General features: G+C 30.5%; 1 protein-coding gene across 1 annotated transcript in view; it reads left to right on the plus strand.

Annotated features, from left to right (window-relative positions):
- The first annotated feature begins 438 nt into the window (after window positions 1-438).
- The window catches only part of LOC105256335 (neuroendocrine convertase 1), a 28,634-nt gene continuing 14,068 nt past the window's right edge, over window positions 439-15,004 (plus strand). Inside the window, exons 1-4 of the mRNA XM_025411635.1 lie at window positions 439-446; window positions 1,000-1,168; window positions 14,117-14,221; window positions 14,488-14,703. Coding sequence (XP_025267420.1) covers window positions 439-446; window positions 1,000-1,168; window positions 14,117-14,221; window positions 14,488-14,703 — 498 coding nt within the window. The remainder of the gene's footprint in view (window positions 447-999; window positions 1,169-14,116; window positions 14,222-14,487; window positions 14,704-15,004) is intronic.

Here is a 15,004-nt window from a genome sequence, read left to right on the forward strand (position 1 = left end):
TTGCCCCGTCCCACGCGTGCCCATTACGTCATGTTTGTTTAATCCGCTACCCTTCCAACCCTTCCACCGGATCGGATTATCGTTCACCATAGTGTGGAGCTCCAGGGTGACGACAAACTCCCTCCCTTTAGACAGACAAAAAGACAATCGCGGCTAATTGCCACGCACACTGTGCGATCACTTGTCACTCGCGATCCAATAGTCGGAGAGCCGGCGAATACTTTTGCTCCTGTTGTTCTTCCAGTCGCGTAGACGGTACACGTGCGACAGAGAAATCGAACGAAGTCGCCTGAACTCGTGGGAGCAGTATCGCGAAGAAAGTGATAAGAAAAAGGACGACGATTCCTCAAGAGTATAGTGCGGTGAAAGTATTAATTAATTGCAAAGTCGTCGCTATTTATTGGCTTTTCTTCTCCACGCGAAAAGAAGATTACCCTGATGGTCAGGTACGTGTCACATGAAATGCCAGTGGAAATAGTGTATCTTTTTTATTGAAAATTGTATCCAGACACACACACACATACACGCACGCACGCACGCATGCACGCACGCACGCACTCACACAAATGCAATAATAATTGCAAGTGATAAAAATGATAAGATACAGCTCAACGTGCAACGTGAATGTCTCTCACGTGTCACAGATGATTTTTACTGTAAGTTATCAAAACTGAGGGATTTAAATATAACATTCCATATAATATATATTGCTTTTTTAATTTACATTAATCACATTTTCAAGCTCTTCATGATTAAAGAAAGTAAATTTTTTTTAAAAACGGAAATTAAATGCTAAAAAAAAACGCGCAAGAATAAAAGAATCGTACGTCCTTAATACTTTTATGTCTACGGCAATCGAATATTTTTAATATATCTGTCTTCACGAAACTGCTCGTGAAATCGGCTTATGCAGAAGGAGGTTTACCGCAATCTTCTTTCCTCCACGTTATAACACGAAGGGGAGAAAATGTGATATTCGAAACTCTGCTTATTCCACAGATTGAGCGGACTAGTTATTATGCAACTCCTTGGCACCATTACAACTGCATCCAATTTGATCGATAATATCGATGAGGATTATCACAAAGAATGGGTTGTCATGATATATGGTGGACCGCAAGTGGCGTCGCTATTGGCAGCTCAGTCTGGTTACAGATATCATAGCCCGGTAAATTATTTTATTATATAATTTTTATATATAATCTTACAACAAAATATTAGACTGTATTATTATTTTGCATGAAGGAGATATAAGATCGATTAAAAGCATAATATTTGCTATACTCTAAACTATTAATTTATGGAGTTATTTAATAAAAAATTATTCAATATTGCAAAATAATTTTCGTTTTTTTCGTAAATTGACGTTATTAATTTCATATTCTTTTGATAATAAGTATACATCTTATGAAAAAAAAATTATACATTATTTTGCATGCGTCACTGTTTAATAAACACTTAAAAATAAATTGATTTTATACGGAGATTATCTGGAGATACTCTGTTAGATGACATATGGCGTGCATTAAGTCGCATTAATAATAAAGCTAAATATTTGAAAGTATATTAATAACATATGTATTAAAAAAAATTTAGTTACAAATCCTTACAGATATTATTTTCAGCTTGAAATTAAATATTTTCTTCGATTTGATTCGAAATTTTATAAATGTTAAATAATTAATTCATCATTTATTTTTCATATTTTACATAATTTTTTTCATAAATTATTTTAATATAATATTTATATTTTTTAATTTAATATAATATTTAATAATTTGTTTTATTATTTTATATATATAAAACAATTATATAAGAGAGATATTAAAGTTTAGTTAACTTTAATAATAAATAATCTTATTTCAATCTCTTTCAAAGAAAGTGTCTTACAAACTCTTAAAATTTAATTATTGTAATGATAAATTAAAAATTAAGAAATTGTATATATATATTAAAAAATATTTCTTTAAATTTTTACTAAAAGAAAATCGTATAGAATAATTAAATAGAAGAATTTATATAAAGAATTTATACACGAAATGCCTAGATACGTTCGAAATATCTTATATAGCAAAAACACGTGGATAATTTTATTCAGTAACTTTTTTTACCTCCAAAGATTGTCCAACTATTTTTAAAAAAGTCTTATCTCCCCTTCCTAAGAAACATAAAAGTTAAACTACAATACTCTGACGAGAACAAAAAGTTAAACTAAAATTGGGCGTTGTACAAGTAACTAACAATAAGTTATCAAGCAGTTATTCAACTTTTAATTGTATCTCAATCTCAATGTCTCTCACTTTATGTATATTGTTAAAAAAGATACCGATATTTTTCGCACACAAACTTATTTCTTAACTCGGCAAATATTCAATGAAAAAGAATTAATCTCTTTAATTAACAGTGATAATAAATACATAATAAACACATATTATATTGCAGATAGATTTTCTAAGTTTTTATAAATTCGATAATCTTTACTAGTAAAGATTTATTACCAGTAAAAATATTTCTCGCAAAGACATTTCTGCAATGTTTACCAGAAAGATGACGAGAGGGATGTTTTCTTATGTCAAATAATTTCAATATTTACCACAGAAGAAAGTTAATAAATATTCACACCGCAATGTACATAAATGTGGAAATACGTATGAATGAAAGAGGTCAATCCCGTGGACCAGCGGTATTTCGCGAAGGCCGTAAAAAGTATCCCAATTTCTGCAAAAAGTTTTCGTCCTGTGGGTCTCATTCGGTTCGCAAATACAACTCGAGAAAAAGGAATATTCGCCGTTGCGCCGCCGAAGTGAAGGAATTTTTGCCTCGACCAAGGGTCTTTGAAGAAGAGTATATTCACTTTTGTACACATATATAAATTTGCTCCTAAGCCTGACCGGGAAGCGTGAAACATGTTTCGGCAGCAGCTGATGGGAGGGTTGGATTGGCGGCTGCACCAAATCGTTTCCTTTGCCATACGGATGACTGCAAAGAGATTATCCTTGTAAGCCGGAGGCCTCTCACACGAACCATTTGATCGTTCGTTCATTCCGTTCTATTCGCATCCGCCGATGCTTTTGCAGCTCACAAATATCTCGCGCGGATCTTAGAGCTCGGTGCTACTTTGCAAAACGAATTTCTCTTTCAGCCTCTCTTCCCCTTTCTTTCTCTTTCTTTCTCTCGCTGTGAGAATCCCAGAGAAAATATATATCGGCGAATAAGAACCGATATCGTATCTCCTTTCCTTTGACAAGACCGTCTCAGGCAATCGCCTTATTTTCATCCGCTGCTTCGGATGCTCCCCGCAATTTCCGATGCGTAATATTGGAAGACGTATAAGGAGAATCAGTAATACAAGCCCAATCTTTCGTAGGAGTATCTCGTTAATCGTGCGTTCAACTGAAAAGCATATCACAACATGGTTTTCAAATTTATAATATAATTTGAAATACCTTGCTTTTTCGTCCATATGAAATAATCTATCAAAATTCAAATAATTAAATTTCGAAATGTTTACATAGATCCCGAAAATAACGATTAAAATTGATAAATACATACGAATCAAAAATTTTTCAGATTTTGCAAGATGAAACAAAAATTCCTATTCTAACATGATATCACACTATAATATTTTATAACATAATAAGATGATTGAAAACGTAAAATTACAGAAATTTTGTAAAAATTACAGTTGCAAATAAATACTTATTTAAAATAGAATCTAATATTTGCAAAATATAATGCTTGCTAAAGGAATAAAAAATTCTTAAACTTGCGAATTAAATCCATTTGCAATTTTGACCGTCTTAAAAATATCTTTATATAAATCTTAACGTTTCTGTATACGATAAATCGAAAACGGAATCGCAGTTACTAAAATACGTCGTCTAAATTCACAAATAGTGGATATGTATGTATAGTTATCGTGCACTTTACACAACGAGTTTTACCTCAACATGTTTGGGCGGAAGTATTGACGGAAAGAACGATATCGTATCTTTTCCCTTGGCTTTGACGAGTGCACGAGTGCACGAGTGCAATCGATGCTTTCCATCTGTCTCACGATACGTGGTTTGCGTCGGAAACGCCAAGTCATCTATTTGTGAAAAAAAAAAGATGCTTCTGCACAAAATAGCATTTTGAAAATTATTTCCGACGACAATTAAAATAGAAAAAAATAAGATTTTTTAAAAAGCACGCATTTTTTAATAATATTGTTAATATTATTAGAGAACAGTCTCTTTATCCTGTTATAAACAGATATAATTATATCAAATATAATCTAATTAAATAACGACTACTCACTTAAATTAATTCTATAATCAATAAAAATATTTGTAACGGAAGATTGATATGACTGTTTACTTGTACACATATTTCCTCCGATCAACAGCGTAAAAGCAAAATCAGCCTCGCAATAAATCAACTTTCAGTCTCATCAAAAAATTCCAGTTACAGATTAAGTAATTTTTGTTTATTTTCTAATTTAATAATTATAGAGAAAAAGCAATTAAATTTATATTAAAATAATAATTAATTCTAAGTATATATTAAAAAAAGAAACAAATATAAAAAAATAAGAAATTTGTTATTTACTGTACTATAAATTTTTTCAATATAGAAAGTTCATTACAATATGATTTCTGATGAATATTCTTACAATTAAATTTCTAATGTGTCAAGCTGTCATTACGCGCGTCGCTTTATCACGGTGTGCGTTTTCTACGCACGAAGTTTACTCTCATACATGTGTAAACATATTTTTCAATCTCGACGTTCCCCTCTTCAGACGTGATGCTTTCAGTCGAGAAACTGCAAGGTACACGCGAGAGGAAAGCACCATCCGTGTAACAGTTCTGCAGCTGCTTTGCAGAGCACGTGGTCTACCGCAATCTGCAAGCGAGCGCGATATGTGAGGTTGCTCTTAGGCTGTTTGTAAACGCGTATAACCGTCGTAGCTCTATGACATGCAATTATTTTATATAATTAACTTCATTCGTAACGACCAACCAAGACTACAATAACCGCGATGTTAACAAGCCGAATAGAAAAGCGAGTGCGCTTTAAAGAGACTTAACTGCATACGCAGAAAGTCACACAGGATGTTGCGATTAGTAGATTATAATTCTATTTTATCGCACTATTATATGTTAATTATAAAAATTCAATGTACTTCAATTTATATGAACGAACATTAGAAAGAACATACAATTTATAGCAATAATAACTCATGCATTTGCACAGACAGCTCGTAATCCACATTCTACAATACAAAACAATAGCGACATAAATTAAGATCACACATAAAACTTTTCTTGAAAAAATAATTTTTTTAAAATATTACATTTGTGCCTCACAATTAAAAATAACGTACAAATTTGTGTAATAAGACATTAACATCATCCCTTTCTTATTGCATTTATTTCTTATTAAAAAAAATTCTGAGTCTCTCGAGAAACAAATATGATATCGTTTATCAAAGTAAAATGCATGAGTCTCACTATTTCGCGTGTAACAGTGACAGAGAGAACTGATTGCGAGTTTCCTGGGGTGTAGTATGAGGCTTGGCATCGTCGATTTGGCAGAACATAAATAAGATAAGGGCAATTCCCATCGGGCCATCGTTCTTCGATGACGACAATAAATCGCGACTGATATTTCATTGATACACCTTTAGACCTAGCGTGAATTTCAATTTACTTTGCAAATTAAATCTTAATTAAAAATTGAATGTTATACATGCGTGCTATTTATACTACGTAAATATCATTTGTGATATATTTACTCATTGCCTCGCTTAATTAGCTCTTTATTGACAGGATATTGAACTGACTCACTGTCTAAATATAATCGATTGCATTTTATAGATATATCTATGAGAAGCGTTAATATCATCGTGTCAACTAGCAATGTAATTATATTCATGTGTTAAAGCGATTATAGTTATATAGCAATTTATTAAGTTGTCAGAATATATCATACACAACTCTGTGACATTCGATCAATGAGCAGAGATGGCAATATCATGTTATAAATCAAATTTTGAAAGTTTCCCTTTCCGGAATTTTGAAGGTTTCCCTTTCTCTCGCTTGCTTCACATTATCGTACATCTTACGCACAATCTTGTGTTATATAAAGGGCCAAGATTGCTCAATCAAGCTCGGGCTTCAGGGCAAATGGAAATTCGGTTATCGAGAATCCGTTAGGTTAGGTTAGTCGGAATGAATTTCCTGACATTAATTTTCCTGCCGATAGACAGAAATCGTTTCTTTATTTTAGGAGGCAAATATAACAGCTGTGAATGTTTAAGGAGACAAAGAGAAAAAGAGAAATAACGTCATAACGGAATAATAAAATGTAATAACATCTATTTCATTTAAAATAGATTTAAAATACTTGTTAAATATTTTATCTGTTAATAAAATGTAATTAATCTTAAAAATATCTCTCTCTCTCTCTCTTTTATATTATGTATATTACGTGAAATAGATTTTCGAACAAAACAATTCTTATGTATCTATCTGGTATTTTATAAATTTGCCAATATTTTGATGTAAGTCTCTAATAACAGTATAAATACTTTCCAAAACTTTAAAAGATTTTTTTTATAATATCCTTTACCTGTTATAAAATATAAATGTTAATAAAGAATTATGATCAACATAATGTTTCGCATAAGAAAAAAGCTGTGTTAAGTAAAACCGTGTTAAAACGATTTGTGATCTATATATATCTAGTTCATGTAATGGTGGTATTTTTAAACGACTTATCCAACGTGGGTATTAATGACGTTCGTAAATTATCGATAACTACCGATACGGTACTTTGCTGATTCAGCGTTTTGCAATAATTGAAATAAATGGCGTGGCACCCTGCTGAACGCCATAATGAACTTCCCGTTATGTCGGTTGACAGATGTCACAGCGATTTGCTATCCGGAGCTTGCCTTTGTTAGCTTGCTCTCTTTCTCCCTAAAAAGATTTAATCTCAAGGTGAATCCGTCCACGCCGATATTCCGGGCTTAATAAATATTTGATAGCATTCCATAAATCACCAGTAATCTAATTTTACGTAATTTATGCAACGCGTTACAAGTTGTGCAATTTGGTTGTAAAATCTGATACACTCAGACATAATTAGTTAGACATCATTTTAATAATGTTTCAATTTTTTTTGCCCATTATTCAACAACTTTAATGGCTTTTCGATATCATTAAAGTTATATATGTAGAAAATACTGAAAATTATGTCAATCGTTTATTTTAAAAGTTTCAAAAATGTTGCCAAAATCGATTCATATAAATTTGTGGATTCATATAAATTTATGTTCGCATCTCATTGAATTTCATAATGCTTCCAAACTGGAATCATAAAATTTCCGATACGTGAGCGGCTCTTACAGATCTGAGTAATATTTACAACAATTTTGCTCGTAATATAATACACATATTTATTTCAAGTTATCTAGAAAAATTTAAAAATCTAAACTTTTATAAGCTTATTAAGTGAATATCTGTCAATAATTATTTCAATACTATTATAGCACAACTACTCTTGAATATAAATAGTTATTAGATCTAATGTGATTTGTTTCGAACATAAGGATAGAATCTATAATCAATATAATATTATAATATTATCGGTTTAAAATAATCGAATGAGATCGATTGTATGAAACTAGTTGGAGCTCTTTGATCAAATTCACGTGATACTAGTTATAGCGTTGATTTCAATTAAAACTTTAACTTTGTGACATCGACTTCGAGATGATGAAGTTTCAAAGGTCGAACGCATTAATGCAATTTCTCTTTGCTTATACACGCCCGTTGCAATTCAACTATTATACAGATTGCCACAAGTTTGATACTTTCCCTGCCTCTTTAGGTTTCTTAACATCACTCTTCGAAACATTCAAAACTCTTAAGAAGATATCTTTTATTTTAAAAAAAACATATAAATAAATATACTCGAGAATAACTGTTTCTAGAAATGCAACTTCGACACCATGTTTCTCGAAATGTAAATATCAAGTACTCTAACTCTGTGTCTTAATACTGTGTACATTCGTTTACTGTATATTTGGTGAATCCACGTTCAAAGGGACTTGGAAACACTGTTTCGTAAATAATCGTTTATTTTACATCAAGAGATATATTTGTAAAAATAAAAAATTCATGTGAAATCTAAATGTATTGTGTATTCAAACAATTTAAGATCTCAATAGCTACAGATTTATCCAGCCTTTTAACAAATTATTTAATCGTTACACGCAAGTTTATTTTCCAAATATAAAAATTAAGTTTACGACAACAATGTGGTCTGCTCACTTATTCACAGTGTATATCTGAATTTACAGTATTATTGTCAGTTTAGGCGTTTATTGCTATATGTCATCACGGTTGCGTGCATAAGCACTTGCCTAAAGTGTGAGTTCTGCTAGTTTGCACGTGAACTTGTATACGCAGAGCGGTGGAAACTTCTACCATCTGCTGAATTCAATGCATGTAATTGAATTTACAGTCCACAAGTACCAGACATCGTGTAATCCCAAGTAACACATATTCCAGAATGTCATGGGCCGCCACTTACAACTACATTCAGCTATTAAGAAAAAAGTTGCACGTATTACTGTGCGCATCTAATGCAATTCAAAATTTAAAATCTTGAAGCCTTAAAGTAATCTTGTAAAAAATAATTAATAAATCATCTTTCAAATTTTCTCTTTTTGATTATACGAGTACAAATATATATTATTAACAAAATATAATATTTCGAATGCATCATTTATGAAATTTGTTATTTACTAAGATAATTGGCGAAGATGAAATATATTTAATAATTAAATATAAATAAATAAATAAATATATATATATATATATATATATATATATATATATAAGATAAAGAACATATCAATTATCACTAATCTTATTTAAAATAATGTTAATATATTATATATTCATAGATTTACGATATTTAAAATTTATTATCACAATATATTTAGAACTCCATAACAATATATATAATAAATTCACATACTTTGAGAGTTTCATACTTTCTCTAAACTTTCAACTGTATGTGTGCGTGTGTGCGTGTATGCATATGTATGTATGTGTGTATGGATATTTTAGCAAACTTGTAATCGATTTTTCATTAGACAAACTTTGATTGAACGCACCTTTTTTCGGAACTTCTGAATTTTCGCTATTAAACATCTTGACAAGTAATCTTAAAATTCTCTCTATAAATATAATTTATTTATAATTTATAATATAATAAAAAAGAAAAAATGTTTTGTTATTTATATCTGTATTTCTTTGTTTAATTCTTGAAATCTTATAATTCAAGAATTACTGATATTGATCTCGATATCAGGAATACTTACATTTTTATAAAATAAATTTGATTTTACGTATAAACTGTTCTAAGAAGTTATTTTTTATCTAAAGATTCTATCACAAATAAAAGAGATGATAATTTTCAAATATTAATTTCTTAGATTAGACTCAAAATAAAATGTAAAATAAAGTTTTGGCAATTGATATATATATTTTTTCACTTTATATAAATATAAATTAATTGCAATTTTAAAAAATTCTTTATTTTAATAATTTGTATTTGAATATATATTTCTGTTAAGAAAATACGAATTTCAATGTGATTCATAGAAATCGTTGAAACGGTTTGTACAATTTTAAAACGAATACGCGGTAGACAAGACATTGCGTACAAGTGCACATAACACACAATGCGTACACACACTTACGTGCATAGAATGTATGGAGAACGTAGAGAATACTCGCAGGAATCCAAGAGACGAGAACGAAGGTGTGCTCGGGAAACATCGACAAGAGTTGCATAGTGGGCACTGCCAGATGAAGGGGAGAAGAGGATAGAGACATTAGGGTTTTCATTGGAAACTGACGACGCCTGCGGGAGCTTACGGGTGCGGGATTACGAGAGACAGTTGGAAATCCGATCAAAACAAATGGACTGCGAAAATATTTCGCCTCTCTCTCTCTCTCTCTCTCTCTCTCTCTCTCTCTCTCTCTTTCTTTCTCTCCTTCTCTCCCCCCCCTCTCTCTCTCTATATACTTCTCTCATCTTCACCCACGCTTGCCATTCACCCGGAGGGGGTTACAAGCGACCTGCCGCAGATTTTCCTGTATCTATACTGAACACAAGGCGTGTCGTCCCTTCGAAAGCGAAGCAGTCGAAGACGCAATCTGAATACCGATAAAACGGATCACCCGTTGATCGTGAAATAATGACCGGCTCTAATTTCTCATCTCTATCTGTCCTTTCTTTTACGCAAAGACGTTTTGCATAGTCGTACATTCGCGGAAAATATTACGGTTGATGATGATGATGCTCGAGCTACGAAATGTCTCGGCGCGAATTTAAGACGATTGGATAGGAAATGTTCAGAACGGCAAGGATAGCATAATCCTTTTCCGAGAGTCCGTATCGAGAAATCGTTAAATGGCGAGGAAGTCGGGCAAGATGCAATTGAGCGAAACTTTACTATTCGCCGAATAGCCGAGTGATAACAGGATGCGATAATGCAATGGTGCAAAATTGAAAATTTAATTTAAACAAGTGTGAATCATATTTATATAAACTAATATAATTAATATATTAAAGTATAAAATATAGTATATATAAAATATAATATATTAGTATAAAAATTGATTTTAAACAATAATATATATATATATAGCATTGACTTATTCAAATAAAAAACATAAAATTTTTTCTTGTAAAATTCAGAGACAATCATTTTTTAAAAATATCGATGAGAATCGATACATATAACAAATATCATATCAATATCGAGATATCAATATATAAAATTTTTATTAAATTTAAATTAAAATTTTATTAATAAAACTCACTTCAAAATATATAAAAAAATATCGATTATTTATTTGCATCTTTTAAAATTGATTAAAATTGATTAACGCGATTCTTTTTAAATTTTAGAAAGTTCTTTTTATTCCTTATGATAATTACAACTCTTTAAATTTATTAAAAATGAATACAACACATATATTTATTTCGTATACAATTCTTGAAATATATCTTACATATTTTAATTATTATATTCTCTATAAATGAAAACATACAAAAATGGACGAGATATTGAATTACTTGATATAAAAAAGTCACATAAAAATTTGTATACATATTCCTTAACATTACTGCATTTCACGTACGTCAGATTAATATTGCGATTAATATCATGGTAATACTTGGCAATAAGTGTAATATTCGCTCTGTCGTTCGCTGATTACAAAGTAATGACGGTCTCCGATTTTCTCTTCATGCTTCTCTCACGTACACGTTCGTGCAATCCTTCCAGTATGCATCTTTTGGACCACTGTGCTTACCGATTACGACCGAAGGGGAAGAGAACCATTATCACGTAGTCGACGAATTCGAGTTTGAAACGTTTTCACATGCAATTTAAGAGAAGCACCCGCGACACTTAAAAAGCACGTGCTCTATCCGTCGAGCACTAGTTTGCGTTAAAAGCATCGACCTTGATGTTGTCACTTGTTAAGGAGTTGAAAATGCGTTCGCATAAGCGTGTCACTTAAAAATCTTTCTTTTTTTTTGAAAATCTTAGTAAAAAAGTTTGCGAAAATTACATTAAACCGTAAGATTTCAATCCTCTTCACGTATCTACAAAGTTGAAGTTACTTTGAAATTTAATTATTTGTTTTAAAAATAAAAATTTTTATCTCAAAATCCACTTAGAACACATACATATATATATCTTCCATGAAGTTACTTTACTTTATCTCTGAAATCATTGACAATCAGCCAAATTGAAAACATACAAATCGATTTTTTTGATGAACTCGAAGTTGAACAAATTGATTATGAAAAAGGAATTAAAAAATATCACAATTAACATAAATTGCTTGTTGCATAAAGCTAAATTGCTTGTGATGATAAAGCTTATTATATAAAAGTATTAATATTCTTATTAATACTATATTATTATTATTATTATTAATGCAATTTTATATATTGCAATATATTTTATTCATTTTCTTTTTCTAATTAATTACTTGACAAAAAAAATCATCAGATCCAACAAATGATTTTATTTACTTGTACATAATAACAAATTCCTATACGTTTGTAGACCTAGTTTGCAAAAGTAGAAACGTTTTCCATCAATCCATGGATCGTGATGTAGAATCCTAAATGCTTAACGCAGCGTGCATGGCATACGTGATCACGGATACGCAAACGTGCAACATTTATGCGCCGCTGTATTGAAAAGTGTATCCCGCCGGATATTCACTAGTTTATCAGCGCGTTCAGCGAAGCATTTTGACGATCAAATTTATTCCTTCTAACCGAATGCACAACAGATATAATAGATAGTGGATTAAAGGATTTTTGCTCACGGTTGTATGGGGTTAAGAGGATAGCAGACAAAACGATTATTGTTTTATAATCCCAATGACCTGAATATTTCTTTGAATTCTGCCGTGGATGTCGGTCGCGTTTGATGTTATCTAGTTCAGAAAAAGTAAAATAAAAAAATTATTATTTTATATTAGCAATTAAAATATATATATATGCATTAAACGATTTAAAATGTTGGCCGAAATAATTTGACGATCTTTCGTCGCCACAAAAATTCTAATAATAATAAATATATTGGAATGTTTCAGAAAAATGTAAAACACAAGCTCAATATTAAATTGGATTATAATAAATAATATTATAAAAATAATGGAATATGCGTTACACAAAAATTATTTAAAATAAAAAATTACAAATAGTAAACTAAGCACAATTGTATTTATATTGCAAATGTATAACATACATTTTATAAATTTCATGTATAAAATTATGATATTTAAAATCTTAACTTCTCTCCAATAAATTAATTATGAAAATTAATTTGTATATATATATATATATATATATATATATATATATATATATATAAGTATATATTAATAAAGTCTCTCGTTGCAGAAAAGAAACAATAATGCACCGACAATTATCAGGAGAGCCAGTCACAGGAAGTATCATGAAATAGGCAGTATGTGTCTGATGTTACGAAAATATAGTTTGTCCCCTTGCACGAATGACGCCCAGTTTCCTACCAGGTGGTCTCCCCCTCTCTTATATTCTCCCTTGCACTATCTCTGTCATATTGCTTGCGCCATGCGATACGTCACCTCGCGTACGGATGCTATACAAAAACGAAGGCCACGTGCCATGGATAATAATAACGTTACACACGTGCGATACCCCATTTAGACTTTCGATAGTTCCCCCTAAAAGAGAATCGCTCGATTCACCAACTGCTTTCGTATGCTATCCTGATCGCAGCGTCCCTTTTACTCATTCAAAGGGCGCAAACGTCGGGACGTCTAGTTTTACTCTCATCCTAAGTAAATGAAGGGTAGTTTAACCCTTCGATGTGCATGAAACAGATACATATTCTTCAGATGCAACATTCTGAACATTTCAAATATATTGATTCAAGAATTGAATGTAACAATTGTATATTATTTTAAAATTTATTTTAATTTATTATTATAGGCTTTTTATCTAAAATAGTTTTTAATTCAAATAATAAGTAGATTTTGTTCAATTATTACCTATCATATAATGTTTATTTCTATTTTAATTAGCTAAAAGAAAGATAAGTAAAGATTAGCATACATAATATTCTATCTATGATAATCAATCTATAATATCGCATTAAATAAATCTCTTTCTCAACTTGTATAAATTAATAAAAAGGAGGACGCGTCGAGAGAAAGAGAGAGAGACAGAGAGAGAGAGAGAGAGAGAGAGAGGAAGTTAAAATTTATGAAAAAATGTTGATAAAATGTTATAATAGAAAACAAAACACATTTATAATTTTATAAACTAAATATATTTCAATATTAATCTATGCTGATGAACATTGAGAGAAAAGGCTCAACTATAAAATGATAATAGAACGAATGGAAGACTGGTGCTTTAATATTTATTTAAGCAAAAATTTAAATAAAGTCTCAATTTGGCCTCAAGTTCATTAAATATGCAGTGCATATCACTGGTCCTCTTGATAAATTTACATGTAATGGATCTCCTCATTCAGGTTCTCGGATTCAATGATACATATATATGGCTTATGGATGATAACCCGAGCCAGAAGAAAAGAGGAAATCTTCGCTTAACGAAGGATCTTAATGCAAATTCCAAGGTAACTCCTTCATACCTTGCACGAGCGTTATTTTATGATCTTAAATAATGTTCTAACTGCAAAACTTCAGAATTATTAATTTTTATAATTTTTTTTTTCAAATGTCACTTATGCATGCATAAAAATGACAATGTATATTCCTGTACCTATAAAAATGATATTAATAGATATTTCTGTACGAAAATTAATAGCATGTCATATATTACAAAATAATATACGAAGAAAATACAATTTTCTTAACATAATTCCCATTTTGCCAAGCAAAGATCATTTGGGCGGATCAACAAAAAACTGTAAAACGATTTAAACGCGATTACATCTCGTTAGTCGATCCGGAGTCTGAAAAACCTTTAACGAGAGAAAAGCGTCTGCAATTAAACACATACGAAGCTGCATCAAAAGCCGTTAACAGGCAGGAGGAAAATTACAATGCTGCCCATAGAATATTTAATGACGAGCTTTGGGATCAAGAATGGTACCTGGTAATAATGCTTTGCACGTTTCTTATTCTTATAGTATTATTCACTAAATAATGTTCTATTCTTAAATTATGCAGAATATGATAACGAAATCTTTTTAAGATAAAAATAAACTGCAAATATAAAAATTTTAATTGTATCAAAAATATGTAATTTTATAAAATAAAATTTATAATTTGCATAAAATATTTTACATTGCAAAATTTACATAAACATTTCAAAAATTCGATTTATTATATTTCAATACATTTAAATATATCAAACTCAAAAACATTATTTTGTATTATAACAAAATTAATTATTT

The sequence above is a fragment of the Camponotus floridanus genome, unplaced genomic scaffold, assembly GCF_003227725.1.
Source record: "Camponotus floridanus strain SB8 unplaced genomic scaffold, Cflo_v7.5 scaffold41, whole genome shotgun sequence".
Lineage (NCBI taxonomy): Eukaryota > Metazoa > Arthropoda > Insecta > Hymenoptera > Formicidae > Camponotus > Camponotus floridanus.